The sequence below is a fragment of the Vitis vinifera genome, chromosome 9, assembly GCF_030704535.1.
Source record: "Vitis vinifera cultivar Pinot Noir 40024 chromosome 9, ASM3070453v1".
Classification (NCBI taxonomy): Eukaryota; Viridiplantae; Streptophyta; class Magnoliopsida; order Vitales; family Vitaceae; genus Vitis; species Vitis vinifera.
The window spans coordinates 12039080-12065763 of record NC_081813.1 but is presented as its reverse complement, the minus strand read 5'-3'; the positions used below and the strand labels follow the sequence as shown (position 1 = coordinate 12065763).

The window sequence follows — 26684 nt, the reverse complement described above, 5'->3', positions numbered from 1 at the left end:
GAGAAAATGGGACATGCTGGTGATTTCCTGAGTGATGAGATTGGAATCGGGGTTGAGGAGATTGGAATCTGGGTTGATGAGGTTTAGGATGTTGGGTGGAAGGGGCAGTAGCTATGTGGGCAGCCGCAAATGGCAGGTCTGCAGATGAGGTATGCTGATGGTTTAAGCGTTGCTCATGGGTAAGCAGAATGCTGTGGACGGAGTGGAGAGAAAGATCATCTTCACGGGCTGTTAAGGAGGCCACAATAAAATTGTATTCAGAACCCAGTCCTCCAAGAAGTTGTAGGATATGATCAGTTTCCTTAACAGGCTCCCCAATAACAACAAGATTATCAGAAATAGTCTTGATCTTGAGAATGTATTCTATCATAGGATCAGCCCCTTTCTTTGTTGTTTGAAACTCAAGACGAAGTTGTAGAATACGAGCCTTGGATGAGGCAAAAAAGATTTTGTGCAGAGCCATCCAAGCATCATGGGAGGTCTGAAACCTAACGATTTGGCCCATAATATCTATTGTTAACATGGAATACAACCAGCTAAGAACCATGCAATCGAAACGTCTCCATTGCACAAAAACAGGATTGAGTTCGCCAGTATGGAGCTCTTGAGGCGGGCATGGCTTGGTGCCATCGATATATTCTTCAAAGCCATTAGCGTAAACTACATTTTCCATCTGGGTTTTCCAGAGAATGTAGTTGTTACGGTCAAGTTTGATTGGGAGGGCATGGTTGAGGGATAAAGAAACGGGGCTGGAGGTTGAAGAAGAAGCCAAATGAAGATCAGAAGAGTGAGTAGATGACGACATCTTGAAAGAAAAAAAAAATCAAGAAAACAAAGCTAGCTCTGATACCATGATAGAAGTTGTTACACAAATCAGAAAATACAAAGTAAGAAGAAGAAGAATTGTCTTATTGTTTTTAAGAGTACATCGGTGTGGGTATTTATAAGCTAGGTGTGGTGGTTGGGTGAGTTGGTTTGGGAGTTGTTACACGGTTGTTCAGTTACAACTGTGGGAGAGGAGGTTTGGTTAGAATCTGTTTGGTTATCACTGCTTTGCCTCCTCAAGTTTTGAGCTGGCACACATTATGATTAGGGTATTCGCAAAAGCATCAAAATTCAGTTCTAAGTTTCCATTATGTTGGTGCCTTAACCAACAAGCATATGGGACCATTCAATATTGTGATGTTGGTTACTTGGGCTTTGGGGGGCTCAATGTGTGGGTGTTTTTTTTCATAATATCTCTGCCCATGCATCTACCAATATTTACTCCATAATGACTTTGTTGCTTTCAAACTTTGTAAATTTTGTAAGTTAAAAGAGGAGGTTTAATTTACAAGCTAGCTAGTGTAGTAGGTTATTTGAGACAAGGGAAATTTTACTTGGAAATCAACTAACCTCCTTTAATGTAAAACTAGGTTTTATGATCATAAAAAACACAGAAAGGGTAGTGCCATGGCTGAATTGAAAAAGATGTATTGCTTGGAAAATGAGCTAAACACATCAACTTTGGCAATCCTCGAGGATTGTGATTGAAAATTGTATCTGAAGAGCATTATTCTGCCTTCACAAACAAGCAATTAGAGGACACATTGAAGGATCCTAATCATGAAATTTGGTTGATTATTTGATGACATGACTGCACATGCTCATAATCGAGGCTCCATAGATATTAAAAAGTATGGTATCATAAATAAATTTATATATCTCTCCACCATGCTTCATGTCATTCATCATTTTATCTTTTCAATAAGTTTTAAGCTAAAGGGGGGTGGTGGGGTCCAATTTACGTTTAGTTTATTCATAATGGCCGCTTGAGAGTCTAGATTAGCCATTAATCGCATCTTGGAAGATCTTAAAAGCCAAAGAAAGAACATATGAGAAAGAAAATGCATGCATATTTGACCACATTATAAATGCATTAACCGATCCTCCATTCCATAGATGACCACCCAATTCTCAAAAAGATAATGTGGCTTCCAATGTGGAGGGTTGAAAGCTAAAGCAAAAAAATAAAGTTGTCCAAAGAATAATTGGCATAAAGCAATGTTTCAAAGGGGTATGGGTGGCTTGAAGGAATTCCTTTTATATTTTTTTCCCCGGCAATTTAATAGCAATGTTAGGAGTGATGGCCGTGAGGGAGACAATGAAATATACTTGATTGTTGTTGATTTCATTTTTCACATGAATGCGTTTTTTTTATCCAATCATCTCATCTATCAACTCTTAAAAAATTGGTTTCTGATTTCACGTGTTTTATTTTATGTCAATGAAGTCTCAGGCTGGTGGTTTGGCGTCTGGAACTTTGCAAAATCCATGATGGTGACATAAATCCTAAAACTCATTGAGCTTTTTTAATCTGGATGTCAAGTATATGATGCTTTAAAAATAAGTAAGGAATAGTCTGAAAATCAAGGCTTAAATAGCAATATTTTTCCTTGCACGTCTATTAAGAGTAAGGATGTTAGATATATGATGTTATAAAAATAACTAAGGAATAGTCTCACAATCAAGGCTTAAATAGCAATATCTTTCCTTGTACGTAGACAAGAATGCATGTATATCAAGAGTAAGGATGTTAGGTATATGATGCTATAAAAATAAGTAAAGAATAGTATAAAAATCAAGGCTTAAATAGCAATATCTTTCCTTATACGTAGATAATGATGTCGGGTATAAGCTACTTTAAAAATAAGGAATAGTCTAAAAATCAGGGCTTAAATAGTAATATCTTTCCTTGTACGTAGATAAGAATGCCTATTAAGAGTAAGGATGCCAGGTATATGATGCTTTAAAAATAAGGAATAGCATAAAAATCAAGGTTAAATAGCAATATCTTTCCTTGTACTTAGATAAGAATGTCTATTAACAATAAGGATGTCAGGTATAAGATGCTTTAAAAATAAGTAAGGAATAGTCCAAAAATCAAGGCTTACATAGCAATATCTTTCCTTGTACATAGATAAGAATGTCTATTAACAGTAAGGATGTCGAGTATAAGCTACTTTAAAAATAAGTAAGGAATAGTCTGAAAATCAAGGCTTAAATAGCAATATATTTCCTTGTAGATAGATAAGAATGTCTATTAAGTGTGTGTAGACATCACTATGTAATAAGTTGTCTATACTAAGATATGTTTTTCTTTGTTCAATGAGGATTTATGAGAGTTACGGGGGACTTTATTGTAATCTCCATATTTTGTCACATTTTCAAAAGAGAGAGATTATTAATATACTTTTTTTAGTTGGCAATTTTGTTCCACTACTTATTGATTGGATGTGACTTACTTCCGTAAGTCTTAAATGTTTCAAGACAACTTTAGGCTTTATCATATTTGGATTTGGGTTTATTTTTAGTCATCAAATTCAAGGCAAGTATGCATATATGTATGGTCAGTAAAGCTTTTGGAATTACTAATGCTAAAAATTAGAATCAAAATTACCTTTGTTTTCTAATTTGGTTTTTAGGATTTTTTTAATTCAATTTTGTTTTTTTGGGTTTATTTCTAAATTGGAGTTTTATTCTAAAAAGAATCTTTGTAATGTTTTAAAAGTTAAAAACTCTCCTAATTGGTTATTTTAGTTTTTGAAATGTATTATATTTGAGAAACTTTTCATAATGGAAGTATAAGATTTTTCAAATATAGAAAGGATTTGTCTTTATTGAAAAAGTGGTCTGACTTGAAAACAATCTAATGGAGAGAAAATAAAATTCTCTTGAAGATATATTATACTTTATATGTGTGTGTGAGCACGCGTGTGCAATAGTCAGTCTATGGATATGACTCCTAAAAAAGAAAATGAAAACCTTATTAAACATAGGGGTTGGGGATGACTACTAAACCTGAAATCACAAAGAATAGAAGCAAAGGAGTCAAGCTTCCTATCAAATACAATGCTTGAGCTACACCTATTAGAAAGTATTTTGCAAATCTAAAAAGCTACTTAAGTGTTTTGGCATGTATAATGGTTCTAAGAAATCATAAAACATGGTATGATGTGCATACTGAACTGAAAGATAAATTGTTGTGGGACTACATTCAGGTGTGTAACATTCACACATCAAATTGATATTTTTGCAACTTTAGTCATTCCCTACAACTTAAATGCATTAAAAAATTTATTTCACCTTCTAGAGTGCTTTCACTATAGATTCATGGAGTAGGAAGAATTTGATGATATCCCTAGGAATAAAGTTTAAGACTTTCAAGAATAAATTAACCACAAAGTACATTCTTCCTTTTTGAAATCAAACAAATCTTTTGAAAGAGCCATCAACTATATATACTTTAATTAAAATACTAGTTTGGCAATTTGAGGTATCATGACAAGCTAATTTATTTCCATTCTTTCAACTACAATAATTAGTAATTTACTATTTGTATGAGGTAAGAAAAATTCAAAAATCAAAATGAGAAAAGAGCATATATAATCATCGGATTAGTAGAAAGGGGTATGCTTTGATGGAGCACTAAATGGTCAATGAATGATAAGATTATATGTTTATATTAAATGTTTGTTGAGGTTTTATAATGGTCTTCAAAACCGGTATTGCCTAATGAATCTAATTTTCCAATGTGTAATAGATGAAGGAAAATGGGTCCTAAGGTAGTATTAACAGGAGCATATTATAGAAGAAGGCTTGAGGGAAAAATAGACAACGTAATAGCATTACTCAACTCATAATTGATAGAATAGTAAGTAATGAAACCCTACCTAATTACTTATATATATGATGAATTTAATTTAGTTTTAAGTATTTTTTTTTTCTTATATTGCTCAATAGTACATTGCTTAATCTACCACACGTAGATATTGATATTGTTTTATAAGAATGATTGATTTATATTTTCATGCTATGGGATGAGTTATTGTTGAATTGCTTGAAAAGGGGGATAAAATACTATGGTCCAAATAATGTCCTTACACATGCCTTGGACACACCTACACATTTTGGTCAAGTTAGGGCCAGAGGGCAACATACAACACATCACAACTATTTTCATTATCATATAAGCCTTATTAATAATGAGATGAATGAGTTGAAAGAGAATGTGGCCATAATGATGTCCAAAATAGAGTTAAGACCCCAACAACACCCTCCCACATTAGATGTGAATAAAATTGGATTATCAAGATTATGGGGAAATAAATTGAAAATGTTGTTGTTGAGATGACTTACCACAAAAGAAACCACCTATTATGTTATACATTATTTACTATGTTAAAAAAATATGATACTATCATTGAGTATACATTTTCTTTATGAATAAACTTGTATATATTATCATCTTAATGATTTATTTTATTTTATTTCTATTTTTATTTTTTTACTTTTGCAATCATGAAAATGCAATTTAATGGTGGGTACAAAAGGAAATATTGTTACTATTGGCACCCTTATTGAAGATGGAGATTTTAATCATGTGGCAGCTCAAAATTATCCTTGTCAAGTTAATGCCCCACTTCATTTCCCATTTCTTAGACAAATGAATATTATTAGGGAGGCAAATGGGTATCATGTGTAATGGCTAACTCATCTAATTACATTTTGTCAAATATGTATTTTTCCATGCCCTTCTATAAACAATAACTATATATATGTATTTATTTACAAGGAAGAATGACTTCGTTGATTGTATTTCACCATCAACATTGACTTATGTTGATGGCGAGGGTTAGCATCATTGATCGAGGTGTCAACATAGGTCTAAGATACATTGACACCATCTAATTATCAACATAGGCATATGTTGATCATTTCTTATTAATGTAGAAAGCTTTGAAGTCGTTGAAGATCTTGTAGACGTAGTAATCTTCCACCCAATGACTTTCACTCTCTAAGAGTATATGTTAAAATTCACTAAAGGAGTTATTAAGGCTATAGATTTCATGATCACATGTCCTTAGAATTATTCATGGGGACACACTATCTCAAACTCATGACTTATCAAGGTGTTTATTTTGAGAATATCTATTGTCATCTACCTTAGTCAATAGTAATCTAATTTATAAGGACTATATGACCTCTTAAGAGTCTATCTGTAGGTTTAAAACCACCAAAAACCTCTAGCTTAATATTCTCTTAAGGTTGAGGGTTCATGCGGCATAATAGCTTGATGAAGTCATGACTACCCAATAGCTAATTATGTAAATGACTTAGCATAGGTCTTGTCCAATGTGTACAACTATAACCTCAAATAGATTGCTTAATGAACTAGTTGTGAACAACTTATCTACTTACAAGAAACCAATGACTTGATTTTTTGTGTAAGTCCTAATGCACCCAAATAATGTATAATGCAAGTGATACAAGCCTAAATGCTTTTTGTTTTGTTTTTCCAAATAAATGACAAATACAAAAGAGGTTCACCGTTAGAGGATGAGGGGATGCAGGTCCATGCCTACCATTCTTATCAACAAACATATGAGATAACTACTCATATTTTCTAGAGTCTCTTACCTTATTTTTAGGAAAAAATTATCCAGACCTTCCATTGGGGGTGTTTTTTCGCATTAAAAAAGAACAATTAATTGAAGTTTCAACTCTTTGTGACTTCACTGATTAAGAATTAACTAGTATGAATAATCTTTTTAAAATTTTTAAAATTTAACATCAAGTCTTGATTAAGAGAATTACCTGTAGAGGGGTGAGTCGGTAGTCTAAGCAAGTTGTCCTTAAAGTTCAAATATTATTTGAATTATAATAATATCATTTAGCTCAATTGTTTCAATAATGAGTATAAGATAACCAAATCCCACAAAACAATAGATATAATGTGGAAAATTTGCTTTCCTAGAAACTTCGTAAAGGTAAAAAAACCAAGGGTTAAATCTACAAGCAGAAAAGAATTATACGTAAAATTACATGATCAAGATACTCCTACTTCTTAGAGTCTTATATTGATAAGGACTTGCAAAATTCTTCACATCATCGACTCAACACCTCCTACTCCTTAGGGGACACCCTAACCCTGTATTGAGGCTAGTGGATCAAATACCTTTTCATTAAAAGAATCTATCAAAATCATTTGTGAAAGTTTGAAAGTTGGAGAACTATGGCTTTAGGATAACTATATTCTTGTGACCATTACAACTCAATAAAATAATCTATTTATAAAATTTTAGAAAGTAATTTGAAATTTAAATTTAAAAAAGCACCCTTAAAAACTACAAAAAAAAAAAAAACCAAATAAAAGAACCTAAAGTAGAGAATAAGTGATTAGACATCCCACGACAACTGTACAAGCCACCACAAGGTCTATAACTCAATTACATTTGAACTTAGTGACTTGTCACTAGTTCATTTCCATCATGATTAACTCATATTGACATAACATCTCACCTAATCGATAATGGTGTGATATTTAACTCATCCATATTATATATATAAAAGACTAAAGTATTTGTTGACTTTTTTTTTTCTTCCTAAAATACCTTTATCACCCCACTTATATGTCTTGTATCCTATCATTATTTTATTCAATTAAAAATTAAGATACTATATTTCTTTTTTCAATGAAAATTTGAAAAAAAAATTGACATTTATTTATTGAATAAGAAAACTATTTCTCCTTCCAAAATTTCTTTATAACAAACATAGATCATTAATTTCTTTTTCCATTTCTAAAAATGCAAACCTATAAACAACCTGAAAATTAATTTATATAATGTTTCTCTTTAAAAAAATTATATTTTAATTAAAATAATTTTAATATGAAGAGTTAAAAATTATTGTTACAATTTCTGAATTAAAAAAATCTGTGATTTTTTTTTTCTAGTTATAAAAATGTAAATCTATAAAACAACCTAAAAAGTTGATTTAGATAATATTTATCTTCAATATTATTATGATTTAATTAAAATAATAATATTTCATGATAGTATAAGTTTTCCTATCTAAAAAAGTGATAATAATTTATGTTTCATTTAATTAATTTACTCTGTTGATTCGTTCCCAATTGGTGTCTCAGCTGATTCATGTCCTCTCAATGATCCCTAACAGTGGTGCCATTTGATTCGTGTCCAGTTGGTGTCCCTTGATTGTGGTCCTCAGGGAGTAATCAAAAAAATTTATAACCTATTACACCATGTACTAGGATAGCCTTAGCTAGCATAGAATAGTGGCTCTAGGGTCGTTCACTGGGATGGGTTTTCACTCTACAAATGATATTAATTCAAAGTTGAATTGGTGCCTTTTCATTTCAAGGTTAGCTTTAAAAGAAAACATAAAGATGTTTAAATGAAAAAGGCTTGGTTTTAAACTAACCAAAAATAGTAACTGATTTTACTTACAAAGAAAAGTGTTTCTTGGAGTTTAGATCACTAGGTTCAGGTTCCTCATACAAAAAGGAGAGTTTCAGTCACTTGTTTCTTTTCCTCGCATTAGAGAATTAACGTATAGTTAATTCTCTAACCGGTGTAGTAAAGATGCTTCCCTTTAATGGGTTCAAACACTAAATCCCTCTCACTGATGCATCTTGCAATGACTCATGCTTCTTACCTAGCATTTGCCATTCAAGGTGATCCTTAACCTTGGATTATCCGTTAAAAGCTCACAAAAGATAACTAATGGATGTCTCCTTAGAGTCCAAAAGCTTACCAAGTGTTGGGTATTCTAGAAGATCCTACCTCTAAACCACCTCTCAAAGGCTCGCAAGAGATAAACTAGTGCATCTCAATGAACGGAGATCACTTGCCTTACCAAGTGTTGGCCCAGGTGAGTTAAAGGCGTTTTAAGTTAACTAAAAAGATAAAAACCATTAACGGGTCACACTTTCTCTTCATTAAAAACTAAAACAACAAAACTTCCAATTTATGCATGTGGAAACTTACCTGGCTTTCTTCACTCCAAGAGACGAAGAGCCTAGCCTCTCATCCTCTGAGGAAAAATCCTCAGAGTTTGATTGGCTTGAAATAAAAAGAACGAGAAAACAAATATATGAAGAAGAAACAGAGCAAGTGCTCTGTTCGTTGATTTCACATATATTATATGATCGATGATATATTCGATGTTCTGTGTAAAGGAAATTACAAACTATATATAAGAGGTTATTCACCCCTTGTTCTTACTTAAAGACTAAGGAATCCTATGATAGGTGGATTACAAGGAGAGTTTGGGGATTTAGACATCAAATATCTACAGTAAAATATCCTAAAATATCGGTCGAAAATATCTCAAGATGTCGGTTGGAAATATCTCAAAATGTCAATCGAAAATATCAGGAAGTTTCAGGATAACACCGCGACACTGTATACTGAGAGAAAAACTCTCCGGGTGAGCGCTATCAGAAGATTCGGACATGTATATTCGAAGAATTTAAAACGTCTTCCTCTCCCATCCGGCTGTGAGATATCCGGATGTAAAATGTCGGCGCACGGCTCACATCTGGATGTAAAATGTCGGTGCACGGAACGTCCTCCTTTCCCATCCGGATGTGAGATATCCAAATGAGGTGGAATGTCAGCCGGATAGAATTCTTCCCCGTGTGGAATGAGCTATGCTGCGCAAGGGGGACCGTCTGCGTGTATAAGGTGTAGGGACCCATCCGGCTCAACTCCATCCGGATTCCCCAAGAGGACATGCGCCGCCATGCTATCCGGCTCCACTCCATCCGGATTCCCCAAGAGGAAATGTGGCGCCATGCTATCCAGCACTCGTGAACATCACACTTCGGATGATAGCATATCCTATCCGGATATGTTGTCTGGATCATTGACTACAGTGAGCAAGCCTTGCTACAGCCCACGTTCCGCTGCTCTCCAATGGTGTGTCCAGACGCCCTGTCTGGACATCTTTGCCATGGATTCCAAAGAACTCTCCTCAATCTCGGATTGCTTTGGTGATCAAAAAGCTATCAAAACACCAAAAATTAACATAATTTTATTAGAATTGATTGCAAGGGTCCTTAATATGTTAATTGGGTTAAAAAGGTGATAACTACTACTCAAAAGTGTTTAAAAGAGTTAATTACAAGCTATCAAATAGCACTTTTTGAGTAGTAATCACTCCCCCCAACCGACATATTTCTAGTCCCTTAGCAATGAAGGAGAGAAAAAAAAAAAAAAACAGTACTATAATTTACAACATCATGCCGATCAAAAAACAATTTTCAAGTGGCATGATGATCTAACTCTCACATTGAACATTAAAGAAATAAAACTCAAACTTCAACAAGAGTTATCAAATAACTTGTCTAATCACAATTCTTAAAGAGAAGGCATTATGCAAATTTAAGCTTTAAAAGAGTTTCCACTCCCAAAGGGTCAAACCTTACTCTTCCATAAAAATCTAAGTGTTATTTATTAGCTTCCGAATATAGTATGATGAACTAATCTCTCCCCCAAACCTAGTGTTTTTTTTTTTTTTCAAAGCTTAGCAAACTGATTAACCTCCAATAGGCTAAGAACGCACCTCTTTTTTCACAATTTTTTTCTTTCATTGTAGGAGTACAAGGCTAAAGGTATTCTTTTCTAAATTGTCCATGTAACGGGGGTCCATCGATGACTCCCAACCAATTAAGGTTTAGGGCATCAAGTTTTAAGGATCTTTCAACCACTAACTCCTCGGATTTGACCTGGGACTTTTGAGAATGGATTTTAATACCTAAGCACTTACAATATGTTAAACTCCACCTATTCACCCTTATAACGAGCATTGAGGTCGGTGACTCCCAACCAATTAAGGCTTAGGGCACCAGGTTTTAAAGATTTTCATCATATACCCCTCAGACCTTACTCGGGTTTCAAGGCAAGTAAACATTTTTCTTTCTTTTTTTCTTCTCTTTTTTTTTCAAAGGCTCATTGGCCTTTTATAAGGTGTCCCAACACTATTAATTGAGGTCAAATGTACCAAGTCTAAAATTTTCTTAAGTCAAGAGGGAAATAGTTTTCATCTTATAATCGAAACCTATTGTGCACAGTGTGTGGATAGCTTAAAGTGGAAGAACTAAGGTTGAATTCAATAGAAGTTTCAACAATTCATCAACTTTAGTAAGCATAATACAAAATCTAAGTCAAGTAAAAAGACAAAAATTCAATTTCTCTCTTTTCATTTTGAAAATTTTTCCTTAATAACCATGGAGAGTAGAATAAAAACTTCAAAAATTTTAAAATTAAGCAAAAAGCAACTAAATTACCAAAATAACTTAGCATTTACAACAAAAACTTCCTTCCTCAACTCTCCCCCTAACCAAGCTGAACATTGTCGTCAATGTGATAAAAGCGATTGAAAAATAGGGAGGAAGTGGTACCTCTTGAGTAACATGAAGTATGAGTCATGTAGGAGAAACCACATGTTTAAAAAAAAACAAAAGAGTTAGTGAGTAGAGAAAATAGAAAAATGCCAAGTTTAAAATGATGTCTATATATGATGTATCATTAGTAATACATCCAATCCCAGAATATAAGACATCAAAATATGGAATTATTTATACTAATATGTAAATACAAAAAATGAAGAGATGATCAAGTAATGGTAGGGTCCTGTGGAGCTGATACATCTGTGGTGGCCTCTTGAGTGGGTTGGACCAGAACTTTGGCCTCTGTTCTGATAGTCTCCTTAGGTGGCATAGTCTCCTCAGCTGGAGCTATGGGCTCTGATGGTTTTAAGGAGGTAAAAAATGGAATGAGAGGCTTTGTGTGTGATCTCAGTGAGAGGGCTCTCCTGCATCAAAATGGGAATTTTGCAGCCCATTTCGCAGCTGCAAAATTCCCGTTGGTGCTTTGCGCAATCGTCTTCAAATGGCCATAACTTCTTCGTTTCAACTCCAAATTGAGCACCGTTTGAAGCTCTGGACTCCTGACTTCCCAAGATTAAAAAAGAGATATAGTATGCATAATTTGAGCTCCAGTAAGTCCTTAAAAAATGTGTCCAATAGTAGCAAAATGCAACATTTCCGTTCTGATTTTGATAATCCAAAAATCTATATTACATCAAAACAAATTAGAATTAAAGCATTGAAATCAAAATTAAAACAAATAATAAATAAAACAAAAAACTATGGACTAGCTAGTCTTTAAAAAGACTAAGTCCATCAAAAATTTTGATCCTGATTTAGCTTGCCCGGATCCCATATGAAGTTTGCACCCCTCACTTGAGACTTGGTTTGTATGATTTTCCCATACAAAGCTTGGAGGAAAAGTGGACGCATGTGTTTCTTCATTTCTTCCTTGATGACTATCCTTTGTGGTTCTTCGTTTACATTAACACCATAGTCATCTTTCTCTGTACTTTTCCCCTTTCTCTTTCCTTTGATTTCCTCCCTCTTTTCTTTCTCTGTTTCACTCTCTTCATCATGCTCTAGCTTGGATGTGGGCAGATCAACCTCTTTACCACTCTTCAAAGTGATAACCGTTTCAACTTCCTTCACCATTGAAGATTCTCCCTTTGGTTCTTCCACTTTGTTGAGGTTGGCAAACCTTGAGATTGAATATTGGAGTTTATCTATCTTCTGATATAATTCATTTTGCATTCCATCCATCCTATTCTCTACACTGTCAATTCTTTAACTGAGTTGAGAGTTGATGGATTTTTGTTCTCCAATAAAATCTCCCACAACCTTGCTGAGATTCACTATTTCTTGTTGAAGGTTTGAGGCTTGTTGTGGTGCTTGAGCAGTTGCTTGTACTGAGGCGGCTGTGGTTTCCAAGAGAATTTTGGATGGTCCCTCCAATTGGAATTGTAGGTGTTGCAATCACCAAGCATTTCCCCCACCGTTGGAATGGTAGAACACTCACCAACCAAGTGCTCATATGATCGACAAATGGACCAAGGCATAGCTTGCAATGGTGTCTAAGAGATGGCTTGCACTTCTTGCATCTTCTTCATTTCTAGCCCTTCCAATCTCCTTGACATAGCTACAATCTTTGCCTTCATGTCTATGCCGTCATTCAAAATATACATCTCACCCTTAGCATCAGGTTGAGACGTCATTCTTCCCATATTTCTAGCATTCGGTTCATCCCATCCTCTTGAAAGTTCAGCCACATAACTCTTGAAGTTCATAGCTTCCTTTGCTATCTCGTATTCAATATGGCATGCACAACTAGTAATTTGTGAATTAAAAATAGAGAAAACAAAAGAAAACAATTCTAGAGAAGAAAAAAAAATTATTAAGATTAACTAAAAGTTATACTAAAAATATGAACAAAGAAAAAGAAACAAATTAAAAAAAGGTTAGTAAAAAGAAAAGAAAAGTCACCAAACTTGTGATGAAGATCACAAGTACTCTGAAAAGGTCATATCATTGTAAAGTGGCACCATCCTCGGCAACGGCGCCATTTGATTCGTTCCCAATTGGTGTCTTAGCTGATTCATGTCCTCTCAATGGTCCCTAATAGTGGTGCCATTTGATTTGTGTCCAGCTAGTGTCCCTTGATTGTGGTCCTCAGGGAGCAATCAAAAAAATTTATAACCTATTACACCATGTACTAGGATAGCCTTAGCTAGCATAGTATAGTGGCTCTAGGGTCATTCACTAGGATGGGTTTTCACTCTACAAATGATATTAATTCAAAGTTGAATTGGTGCCTTTTCATTTCAAGGTTAGCTTTAAAAAGAAAACATAAAGATGTTTAAATGAAAAAGGTTTGGTTTTAAACTAACCAAAAATAGTAACTGATTTTACTTACAAAGAAAAGTGTTTCTTGGAGTTTAGATCACTAGGTTCAGGTTTCTCATACAAAAAGGAGAGTTTCAGTCACTTGTTTCTTTTCTTCGCATTAGAGAATTAACGTATAGTTAATTCTCTAACCGGTGTGGTACAGATGCTTCCTTTTAATGGGTTCAAACACTAAATCCCTCTCACTGATGCATCTTGCAATGGCTCATGCCTCTCACCTAGCATTTGCCATTCAAGGTAATCTTTAACCTTGGATTATCCGTTAAAAGCTCGCAAGAGATAACGAATGGATGTCTCCTTAGAGTCCAAAAGCTTCCCAAGTGTTGGCTATTCTAGAAAATCCTACCTCTAAACCACCTCTCAAAGGCTCGCAAGAGATAAACTAGTGCATCTCAATGAACGGATATCACTTGCCTTACCAAGTGTTGGCCCAGGTGAGTTAAAGGCGTTTTAAGTTAACTAAAAAGATAAAAACCATTAACGGGTCACACTTTCTCTTCATTAAAAACTAAAACAACAAAACTTCCAATTTATGCATGTGGAAACTTACCCGGCTTTCTTCACTCCAAGAGACGAAGAGCCTAGCCTCTCATCCTCTGAGGAAAAATCCTCAGAGTTTGATTGGCTAGAAATAAAAAGAACGAGAAAACAAATATATGAAGAAGAAACAGAGCAAGTGTTCTATTCGTTGATTTCACATATATTATATGATCGATGATATATTCGATGTTCTGTGTAAAGGAAATTACAAACTATATATAAGTGGTTATTCACCCCTTGTTCTTACTTAAAGACTAAGGAATCCTATGATAGGTGGATTATAAGGAGAGTTTGGGGATTTAGACATCAAATATCTAAAGCAAAATATCCCAAAATATCGGTCGAAAATATCTCAAGATGTTGGTCCGAAATATCTCAAGATGTTGGTTGAAAATATCAGGAAGCTTCAGGATAACACCGCGACACTATAAACTGAGAGAAAAACTCTCCGGGTGAGCGCTATCAGAAGATCCGGATATGTATATCCGGAGAATTTGAAACGTCTTCCTCTCCCATCCGGCTGTGAGATATTCAGATGTAAAATGTCGATGCACGGCTCACATCCGAATGTAAAATGTCGGCGCACGGAACGTCCTACTTTCCCATCCAGATGTGAGATTCCAGATGAGGTGGAATGCCAGCCGGATAGAATTCTTCCCCGTGTGGAATGAGTTATGCTGCACAAGGGGGCCCGTCTGCGTGTATAAGGTGTAGGGACCCATCCGGCTCAACTCCATCCAGATTCCCCAAGAGGACATGCGCCGCCATGCTATCCGGCTCCACTCCATCCGGATTCCCCAAGATGATACGTGGCGCCATGCTATCCGGCACTCGTGAACATCACACTCCGGATGATAGCATATCCTATCCGGATATGTTGTCCAAATCATTGACTACAGTGAGCAAGCCTTGCTACAGCCCACGTTCCGTCGCTCTCCAATGGTGTGTCCGGACGCCTTATCCAGACATCTTTGCCATGGATTCCAAAGAACTCTCCTCAATCTCGGATTGCTTTGGTGATCAAAAAGCTATCAAAACACCAAAGCTTAACATAATTTTATTAGAATTGATTGCAAGGGTCCTTAATATGTTAATTGGGTTAAAAGGTGATAACTACTACTCAAAAGTGTTTAAAAGAGTTAATTACAAGCTATCAAATAACACTTTTTGAGTAGTAATCATCCGTAAAACACTATTTACATAAACATTATTTTCTTGGACTTTTTGAAAATAAAAAATATATAAATATCCATTGTTTTGAATTAATTTTTCATGTATTTATTATTATATCAATTTAATATTATATATAAATGTTTGAAGTGTTTGTAGACTTTTTCCCCCTAAAATGGTCTTATCAACCTAATATCCACTTACATCCTTTTAAGTAATCTATAAAGCCTAAAAGAACTATCAATAAAATAAGGATGTCTTTTTAGTTCACTCTCCTCTGTCATTTCAATTCCCACTCTGTTTTATGTCTTATATATCTTTTTAGTTCACATTCTTCTTTATATCCTCATTTATTCCATCAATAAAAATGATGATATATTTTTAGTTGAACACTCTATTTTATGTCCCCACTTATGCTAATGATGTCTTTTGAGTTGACACCCATCTAAAAAACTAAGAATTCTATTCTTATATATAGACCCCTACTCTTAACTTGTAGGCTTATATTTACAAAGTTTTAAAATCATTTCCTCTTTTTGAGTCTCTAGTTTCTTGCTTCTTATTTCTTTTTCTTATTTTGAGATTTTATTTGGTTTTATAGAGTTCATCTATTTCTATTTTCTTGCTTCATTTTCTCATTGTGAGATTTTATTTGGTTTTATGGAGTTCACAAATAGCGCAAGTTAGCATCATGAAAGGATTGAAACTCATCTTTACAATTACTATCTTCTCTTTTACTATTATAGTATCAACCAATACTCTCTCCAACATTATGATTACTTTCTCTTTGGTCTTCTTTCTCCTCAATCTCATGAAGCATAGAGTTTCCAAGTACTATGATTGTCTTCTCTTTGATCTTTTCTCTTTGTGATTAAGATCAATATTTTTTATGAATTGACTTTGTAAATTTAGGATTGTATTATATTTATTTATGACATTTCAAACGTATTATAAAAAATTTATTACTAATTATTTTCATCTCATCTAATTATTTTCATTTTACTCTATCAATTTGAAAAAAAATTATCTTTAGAATTTTTAATAATTTATGGTATCAATGGTGTTAACATTTTTTCTATAAACAAAGGTATGATTTAGACACATTTAATGATAAAGAGATATGATAGAGGGATAAAGAGAAGAAGTTGTAAAAATAATTGTGATAGAGAGTTATTTATGTCATTTTATATATTTATATATAATTTAAATTAATTTCAAAATATTTAAAGAAAATAAGTTTTTTGTCAAACTACCCTTCTTGAATAGTAAATATATATAAAAACACTCTCATGGAATATGGTAAAAAAAAAATCACAAACATTTTGCCCATTTAAAATAATAATTTAATTTAATTTTTTATAGTTATTTATTATCTTTTAAAGCATTATCTCTTTTGTTAAGATTCTAACTACACCAATACAAGGTAATCACCCTAGAAAGGCGGTGGGGGACAAGAGAGGGAAACAAGGTGTGGTTACCTTTTGCAAATATAACAATTATAGAATACAAGTGATAATATAAGCAATAATATGATAAAAATGGATAAAAGAGCAGTTGTAAATAAATAAAGAGAGTAAGAAAGAGAAAAATACAAACTCAAAATTTATAGTGGTTTAGCCCAATCTCAACCTACATTCACTCTCCTCTAACTTCAATCCTAACCTTGGGGTTTCATTATATCAAGGTTTTCAAACCAAGCCTTCAAGATTTACTTGGATTAACTAGCTCCAATAGATATTTACAATTTTCCTCAAGAGATATCTTACTCTTGAACTCTCCAAGCGATACCTCACACCTGATAAATTCTAAGTGTTACCTCATACTTGAATTTTTCTTTCAAGTGATACCCCATACTTGAGCCCATCTCACGAGGTATACAAGAAAAGATTTGATAAGAATAAAACTCCTATAGCTAGTTCACAATTTTAGCATAATAAAATACGAGAAAATTAGGGTTGAATGGTTTACTAAGATGAAATGCAAGTTCTTTATTTAGTATGCATAGGATTTAAAAAACCTAGGCTAGTTATGCATGTTCCTAATCTAATTTGGCCATGAGAAATGGAGAGATTCGAGTTTTTTCCATCATAAATTGTTGTAAATGCAAGAAACTCGACCATATCAAGTATGATTTCCCTATTTAAAAAAAAAAAAAAAAATGTAGCAAAGAAGGGACCTTGGTCTAAATTTTTTTTTTATGCTATGTTAAATTCAATTTAGTTGGTCCCTTTAATGAATTTCCATCTACATCAGCATATGCCTAACCAAGAGATTCCTTTTATCACCAAAGCTAATTGCTTTGAACAAAGTTACATTTCTATCCAAAAGGAAATAAAAAGTCGCATGCACATTCTTAGAAAGAAAAAATCAAGATCTAAGTCAAATTAGGGGAATAGTTGGAAAATGAGGAAAAAAGGTTTGGATCGGGAAAGAAAAAGGCAATGATGGCTACATAGAGTGATAGTGAAGAAGATTCAATTGAAGAAGAAAATGAAAATGAAATGGAAATTGAAGAAGAGAGTGAGGTAAACTCTAATTGAAGCTACGAAGAATGATGAGAATCCTTTGAAGAACTTTATATTGATCTTGAAAAACTTGGTTTGAAAAGTGACTCTCTAAAAAAACAACAATCCTATATTTTGAAAATGAGTTTAATGATTTATGATAAATCTTTTAACAAGTTGAGAGGGCAAAGGTTCCTTTTGAAAAAAAAAATGAGGAATTGAAAAAGAAAAATTAATAGTTAGTCTCTTTTCTCTCAAAATTCTCTTGCGAACAAAAAAACTTTTGATATCATACTTTCTAGTCAAAAATATATTTTTGATAAAAAGAGACTCAACCATAAGCCATTAAGAATGAAAAAAATATTTTAAAAACTACTTTGTTAAAGAGGCATCTAGTTTAGTCCTTCTATCACTTGCAACTTTTGTAGAAGAGATCACATTAGTAACAATTGTCCCTTGAAGAAAATCTTCTCAAAATGCTACTAGGTACTCCTAGTATAAAAAATGTAGGGATTACAAAGGTGAAGAGCACTAACCCCCAAGGAAGTCCCAAGAAGATATGAGTACCTAAACCATCTGGACTTATTTTGTAGACTCATAAGAAAGACAAATGGTTCTTGGATAGTGGATTGTTAAGACATGATAAAAAAATCAATCTAAGTTTATTATTCTCACAAAAAAAGAAAGGTGGTTTTGTAAACCCTGGAGATAATGCAAAAAGCATCATTAGACATAGAAATGTTCATGAATTCACTTATTTTTTATTGAAAATGTTTTACTTGTTGATGGTTAATTTGAAGTATAATCCTTTGAAGTATTTGCCAACTTTGTGATGAAGATTTTAAAGTGATTTTTGAATTATCCGAATGTATCATCAATGATATTCAAATGATAAGAATATTTTAATGGGCCATAGAAATTAAAATGTTTTTACATTGATATTAAAAAATAAAATGGTCATGACAAATGTTTTCCCACCATGCAAGATCAAAGTTGATTGTGACGTAAGAGGTTGAAACATGCTAACATGAACCTCATTTCTCAACTCGATAAACATGAACTTGTTATAGGCTTTCCAAAATTAATTTTGAAAAATATAAAGTTTGTGAAAACATGTTCTATGGGAAAGCAAATAAAAAATTCTTTTAAAAACAAAAAAAAAATTATTTCTACTTCAAGACCTTTGGATTTTTTGCACATGAATCATTTTGGACCTTTTAGGATTTCAAGTCTTGGAGGGAAATTCTAGGCTTATGTGATTTTAGATGACTTTTCTAGATCCACTTGGATTTTATCTTAAGTCATAAAAATGAAGTTTTTTTAAGAATTTTCAAAGTTTTGCAAAAATTTCAATATGAAAAAGGTTTTATCATCACTTATTAAGAAGTAATCATGGCAGAGAATTTAAAATTATGATTTTGAAACATTTTGCAATAAGCATGGGATAGAGTACAATTTTTCAACTCCTGGAACTCTTTAACAAAATAGAGAAATTGAGAGGAAAGATAGAACTTCATAAGAAATGGATAGAATCATGCTAAATGAAAATGATTAACCAAAGAATTTTTGGGCAGAAACCGTTAATACCGTTTACCATATATTAAATCATATTTTATTAAGACCCTTTATCAAGAAAGCTCCTTATGAACTTTGAAAATACGGAAAACCTTAATTAGAACTATTATGAACACCAATATTTAGGTAATCTTAGAGAACTTAGCTTAGGAGATTCTTAAATATCATAAGGGTATTCATATGAGAGTTATAGATTCTTTAGGTTTTTCTATCAAAAGAAGAAGAAGAACACCAAATAAGGAAAATTCAAGAGAGAGAATGGATAAAACAAACTCAAGGGAAAGTAATTCTTTTGTGCTTTATTGGGACATTAGAAAAGGAATGTCTATATATTGCCTAAGAAAAAAGAAAGTACACATAATATTCTCATCATTGAATATATAATGGTGTAGATTTCAAACTCTTTATCTAAAATATATTTTTCATAGGTGTTAGGATTCTAGTTTTACCAACCTACGGTTATTATTGTAGATATATGGGTGAATATAGTGATAGTCACTTTTACAAATTGTAACTTAAAGAATGCAAGTGACAATATAAGTAATAATATAATAAAAATCAATATAAGAACAATTTGTAAATAAATAAATATAGTAGGAAAAAAAATGCAAACTCAAGATTTTATAGTAGTTTGATGTAACCCTACATACATCTACTCTCCTTAAGCTCCTAACCGAGTAAGAGGTTCCACTAACATGGCTTCTAACCTAAGCCTTCAAGCTTTACAATGCACTATGATTTTAATAAACCCTTTTAGACTTATGGCTCCAAACACCTTCTTGCATTATGGTTTCAAGTACCCTTTAGAACAAGAGTTTTCAAGAGAAAGTCTCCACACTCTTCCCTTTGAATTATGGTTCCAAAGCACCCTCATAAGATATAGAAATGAAGAAAGGATTTTTAGTTTACAATTTTTGCTCAAGTGCAATATTACAAAGAAATTAGGGTTGAATGATGCACTAAAATGAAATACAAATTTGAAAGCAAATACACTCTAAAAACACTCCTCCAATACTCAAATAATATTTAAGAATCATTTAGAACTCTTTCCCATCAATACATGAAGTTTGGAGTCTTTAAATATATAAAAGTTAAAAGCCTAAACTAGTTGTTAGACAAAGTTTGGGCTACTGACCATTGAGGTTACCATTGCCTCATTGGGTAAACCAATTATGCAATCAATTGAGATTTAACCTCAACCAGTTGAGGCTTAGCTTAGACCAATTGCAAAAAGGTTTTGCTAGTTTTGAACATTTTTGCTCCCCTTAATTGGTTTCCCTATATCTCAACTTCTTGCAATAAAAACATATTTTTAAGACTAGATTAAGGTCGAAAAACCTCGACTAATAATTCTTCAACATTTGAAAAACCTTTAAAAAGAGTATTCCAAATTAACACTTAGGTTTTTCCTCAACTCAATTTTGTTATCCAATTTATAAAAGAATTCAAAAAAATTAGCACTTGGATAATTTTCAATGCATAAGTAAAAATAAAATGTATAATCCTAGTGCACCAACAACCTTATAAATGAATCCTATAAAAATGATCTTGATTGATTTTCTTTTTGAGGTTTTCTCCTTTTTGTTAATTTTCTTTTGGTTGATTCATTTTTGTGATTACTACTTTGAAAATCTTCATGTCTAAACATAGCAAGAATAAAACGTTAGTTCCAAACTTTATTTTGTTCTCATTAAAATTGAGACTAACTAAATTTTAGTTTCAAAATCTCTCATTGATGGCAAAACCAAAGTTGCTAAATAAACCTTCCCCTAATATATGCTCCTTGATTTTTAGAATGTATTCAAGTTTAAGAGTTTTAAGGAGTATATTAACATAGTGCAAAAAAATAATAAAATCAAATATAAGTAGTCCAAAGAGTAATTAATAATTGACAATATAACAAACAAGATGCATGCATGTATATGGTTATTTTGTATATAACATCAATATTGATACAATTGCTATAACAATATTAACAATTTAGTAATATTTTTCCCTCAAGTTAGCAATATGTCATCTCCCTTTTTTTTTTTTTTTTGTCACCAATAAAAAGTCTTAGTAAAGTATAGTGAAGAAATAATGATATCAACTAAAAATGATTTTATAAATAAGAACACAACATACAAACATTCTTCATAAAAACATGCAAGATGAAATCATTTTACAAACCTAATCCCCCTTTTTCATTTGAAAACATTTTTCAAATAAAAGTTTGCTCACAGTTAGAGCATTTTCCAATTGAAAGTACGATTTGAAAATATTATAAGAGAATGAGATAACATAGACATTTTGGAAAAATGCAACATATATCATGTATAGGATAATATCATTAAGAGCATGAAAATATATGATCATTTTAATTCACCTAAGGTTTTTATAAATGATTAATTCTTCTTAATCCAAACCTTGAATTAGCAATTATACCAATTTCATCAAAAGGATTTAACATTAACTTTTCCATCCATGATCATGATCAAAAAGCATATAATTAATTTTACCTTATAAAAATTTCCATTCAATAAATAAAATGAAAAAAAAAAATCTATTTGAAGTATTCTAAACTAATTAGAGTAAAAACTTTTACATCTTTTGTATAATTTTGATCCTTTAATGATAAGTGATGTTATATTTATTAATCTTTTGATATTTTTTTATTTAAGAGCTAAAACAATATTAGGATAATGGTCGTATAAAAAATAACGATAAAAAAAATATATTAAATAAATTTTATAAAAGATTTTATTGAGTTTTTTGTTCAATTTTATTAAAATATTAATATAGAAAGTAAGTGTTATATTTTATATATCAATTACATTTAATTATAATTTTTTTTATTTTACAAAAATTGAAAATTTCAGGGAGTCAGAATTTTCATTTTACTATGTGATGAATTTGGAAGGACAAAGATATTAACATAAAATAATGTTTCCAAATTCTTATGAAATAGAAAATTCATTCATTTTTATAAAGTAGGATTCAGGATTTCTGCTTAGAGCCTATAAATCTACACTGAATCATTGTGTTGTTGGAAAGTAAACTTTGAGTTTGTAAAGTTTTTTAAAAATTATATTTTGATTTGATTTTTAAAAATTAATTAGAATATTTTCAAGCATTTTAAACTTGAGCAAAAAATTTAGCATTTGTTTCAATACATTTTCTGTTTTTTATTTTTTAAAATCCGAAAATAACATTAACTTCAGCATAAGATACAAATACTCTTAAAGACTCATATTAAAAAAGTAATAATTTTATAAATTGTTTAAAATGATTGATATATAAAAAAAAATTAAAATTATACTTTTTGTAAAAGATGCTCTTTTTTTTTTAATAAAGTTTTTGGTTTTAAAAAATAGAAAATAGGAAGTGTGAAATGAACAATTAAGCTCTATTTGGTAATTGTTTTAAAAAATAATTTTTTATTTTTCAGAACAAAAAAATAAAGAAACTCTTTAGGTAACCATGAAACAAAAAACGGTTTTGTGTTACTAAAACAAAAAATATGATGTTTTCTAAAAATATCTTTTTTTTTTTATTTTCACTTGATTTCTATGTGCTATTTAAAAAAAATAATTATACAAATATGAAAAATGATAAAAAGTAAAACACTACGTATAAAAATTATTTTAAAAACATTTTTAAAAATATAGAAAACAAGTTAAAAATATTTTAGAATTTCAAACACATTTTTGTTTTATAAAATATTATAGAATGGTTAAATATCATGTAACTATTATAAAAAAACTATGAATAGTTTTTTCTTTCTTTGGATAAGCATGTCATATATAAAGGAATTATGTAGCAGCCGAATAAGACTATGGAAAGGGTTAAAATAGAAAATAGGAAGTGTGAAATGAACCATCAAGCTCTATTTGGTATTTTTTTTTTAAAACAGTTTTCTTTTTTTAGAACAAAAAAATAAAGAAACACTTTAGGTAACCATGAAACGAAAAACGGTTTTGTGTTATTAAAACAAAAGATATGATGTTTTCTAAAAATATCTTTTAGTTATTTTCACTTGATTTATGTGTGTTATTTTTAAAAAATAATTATACAAATATGAAGAATGATAAAAAATAAAGCACTACGTACAAAAAACAAGTTCAAAGTATTTTAGAATTTCAAACACATTTTTATTTTATAAAATATTATAGAACGGTTAAATATCATGTAACTATTATAAAAAACTACTAGTAGTTTTTTCTTTGTTTGGATAAGGATGTCATATATAAAGGAATTATATAGTAACCTAATAAGACTATGGGAAGTGTGAAAATAGAAAATAGGAAGTGTGAAATGAACAATTAAGCTCTATTTGGTAATTGTTTTAAAAAATAGTTTTTTATTTTTCAGAACAAAAAAATAAACACTTTAGGTAATCATGAAACAAAAAACGGTTTTGTTATTAAAACAAAAAATATGATTTTTTTCTAAAAATATCTTATAGTTATTTTCACTTGATTTCTATGTGCTATTTTTTTTAAAAAATAATTATATAAATATGAAGAATAATAAAAAATAAAGCACTACCTTTAAAAATTATTTTAAAAATATAGAAAACAAGTTAAAAATACTTTAGAATTTCAAACACATTTTTATTTTATAAAATATTATAGAACGGTTCCAGATGTCGATCGAATTTTTATTTTATAAAATATCATGTAACTATTATAAAAAACTATTAGTAGTTTTTTCTTTGTTTGAATAAGCATGTCATATATAAAGGAATTATGTAGCAGCCCAATAAGACTATGGGAAGCGTGGCACGATGTATTCCTCTTAGTTTGTTAGATACGCTAATTGTTTACGTGTGAATTGTGATTGGCCCTCTCCAGACTCCATATATCTTTCTCTTCCCTCTGAATTGTTGATGTGCGATTAGCCCACTCCAGAGCATCTCCATTTTTCCTTTTCTTCTCTCTCCCACTCAATCGAAGGCACTCACAACCTAGTGATTAATAACTAGAAACCATGAGTAGTAGTGGAGGAGAATTCATGGTAACAATGAGGAGGAAAGAAGTAGTGGCAGCTATGCTACCAATGCAGAAGCACTGGCTACCACTCTCTAACCTGGACTTGCTTTTACCCCCCATTGATGTTGCCGTGTTTTTCTGTTATAAGAAGCCACGTGGAAGTGCCAGCGGAGGTGATGACTTCACATTTGGGTCCATGGTTAGGGTTCTGAAAGAGGCCATGGCCCAAGCCCTGGTGCCCTATTATGCCTTTGCTGGAGAAATCTTGTCTAACTCATTGGGGGAAGCTGAGCTTCTTTGCAACAACCGTGGGGTGGATTTCTTGGAGGCTTATGCGGATGTAAAACTACAAGACCTCAACTTGTATAACCCTGACGAAAGCATTGAAGGCAAACTTGCCCCTACGAGGAAGCATGGCGTCCTCTCAGTCCAGGTCTTTCTCTTTCTGTGCGCTTAATTTCATATGCTAATCCTAATTAGTTGTAATCCTAACAGGCTAGTTGTGATAAAAATGAACTAGTAACAGGTGACTGAGCTCAAATGTGGCGGAATTGTGGTGGCCTGTACATTTGATCACCGGATAGCAGACGCATATTCTACCAATATGTTCCTAGTTTCATGGGCTGAGATGGCTCAGTCCAAGCCCTTATCTGTAATACCATCTTTCCGGCGTTCTCTCCTCAACCCTCGACATCCAGGCTCCTATGCTCTGTCCCTTGACCACATGTACGTTCCCATCTCAGCCTTACCTCCGCCCAAAGTTCCACAACCTGGTGCTGATCCTCTCATAAGCCGTCTGTACTATGTCACTGCCGAGAAGCTCAGTCTACTCCAAACACTAGCCACCAGCAAGAGTAGCTCCTACAAGAGGACCAAACTAGAGTCTCTTAGTGCCTTTTTGTGGAAGATAGTGGCCAAAAGTGCTCACATGGAAAATGCAAACCAAAAAATATGCAAGATGAGTGTCGTGGTGGATGGAAGAAAGAGGTTAAGCAGTGGAGATGAGGATATGACAACAGCGATGGCCTCATACTTTGGAAATGTGCTGTCCTTCCCCTTTGGTGAGAAGATAGTAAATGACCTCAAAGAAAAACCACTGAGTTGGGTGGGAGATGAAGTTCATGATTTCCTGGAAGCGGCTATGACAAAGGAACATTTCTTGGGGCTGATAGACTGGGTGGAGGCTCATCGCCCAGAGCCGGCTGCACTGAATATGTGCTGCAGTGGCAATAGCGACGGGCCAGGATTTATGGTGTCATCAGGGCAGAGGTTCCCGGTGACAAAGGTGGATTTCGGGTGGGGTAAGCCGGCCCTAGGGTCATATCATTTTCCATGGGGTGCGGAAGTTGGGTACGTGATGCCAATGCCAAGCCCCACTGTAGATGGTGACTGGGTGGTGTACATGCACCTCTTGAAAGCCCAGATTGAGTTGATTGAGACTGAGGCTGCTGATATCTTTAGCCCCTTAACAGCCGACCATCTCAATTTGCTTAACGCAGATTAGCTAGCTTACGTCCACCATCTTATATTCAGAAATTTAGAAGTAACTTCCTCGCATGTGTTGTTTCAAATGTTAGAATTCCTTTTCCTTGTACAAGCATAAATGCCTCCTAGCTTTTTTTTAATTACTATCATAAGAATAGTATAAGGATTAGTAAGGACTTGAAAATTAAATGCTAGCTAGGGTTCACTTTTGTAACCTGAAAAATGATCATGTATACGAAAATCTTTTCTATGTTTAGATCTAGTTTAGAAGGGGGAATGAAAAAAAAAAAAAAAAAGGAGCTAGAGGGTGGGGGTGGAAATTAAAGATGTTGGACGTGTAACTACAATAAATTTAAAAATAATATTTAATTATTAAAAAGTAATTAATATTATAATATGATTTATATATTTAAATTACAAAATAATTTTTTTTTATAAGAAATAATAAAAACCTTTTTTCCTTACAATTTTTTTTATTAGTACTACTTTTTATAAATATTTATTTTAAATTTATTGTAAAATAACAAATAATAATAAGAAAAAAATGATTGGCTTTCATTTTCTTTGTTCAAGTATATCAATAGAGGTGAAAATCTAGATGTTTCCACTTTCTAGAGCCTCACACACTCAACACCTTACATTTTGACCCACTTCTCATATTCTCTCTCCTTTGTATTATCTCCACTTCAAATTCAATAGAAAGGGGATTTCTGATTTCTCATTTCTCTCTCTAGAAACTAATACGCTTTTCATTGTTTCTCTCTCTTCCTAGGAATTTTTGTGGATCCATGGAAGAGTAAAGCTCAGTCTCTGCAGCTTCAA

General features: G+C 32.4%; 1 protein-coding gene across 1 annotated transcript; it reads left to right on the top strand.

Annotated features, from left to right (window-relative positions):
• Positions 1-24119: 24119 nt before the first annotated feature.
• On the top strand, positions 24120-26117 carry LOC100265206 (coniferyl alcohol acyltransferase). The gene is made up of 2 exons (XM_002269646.5): positions 24120-24810; positions 24904-26117. Exons 1-2 carry the CDS (start codon positions 24376-24378, stop codon positions 25879-25881), a joined length of 1413 nt encoding a protein of 470 aa, XP_002269682.3. The 5' UTR covers positions 24120-24375; the 3' UTR covers positions 25882-26117.
• The last annotated feature ends 567 nt before the right edge of the window (positions 26118-26684 follow it).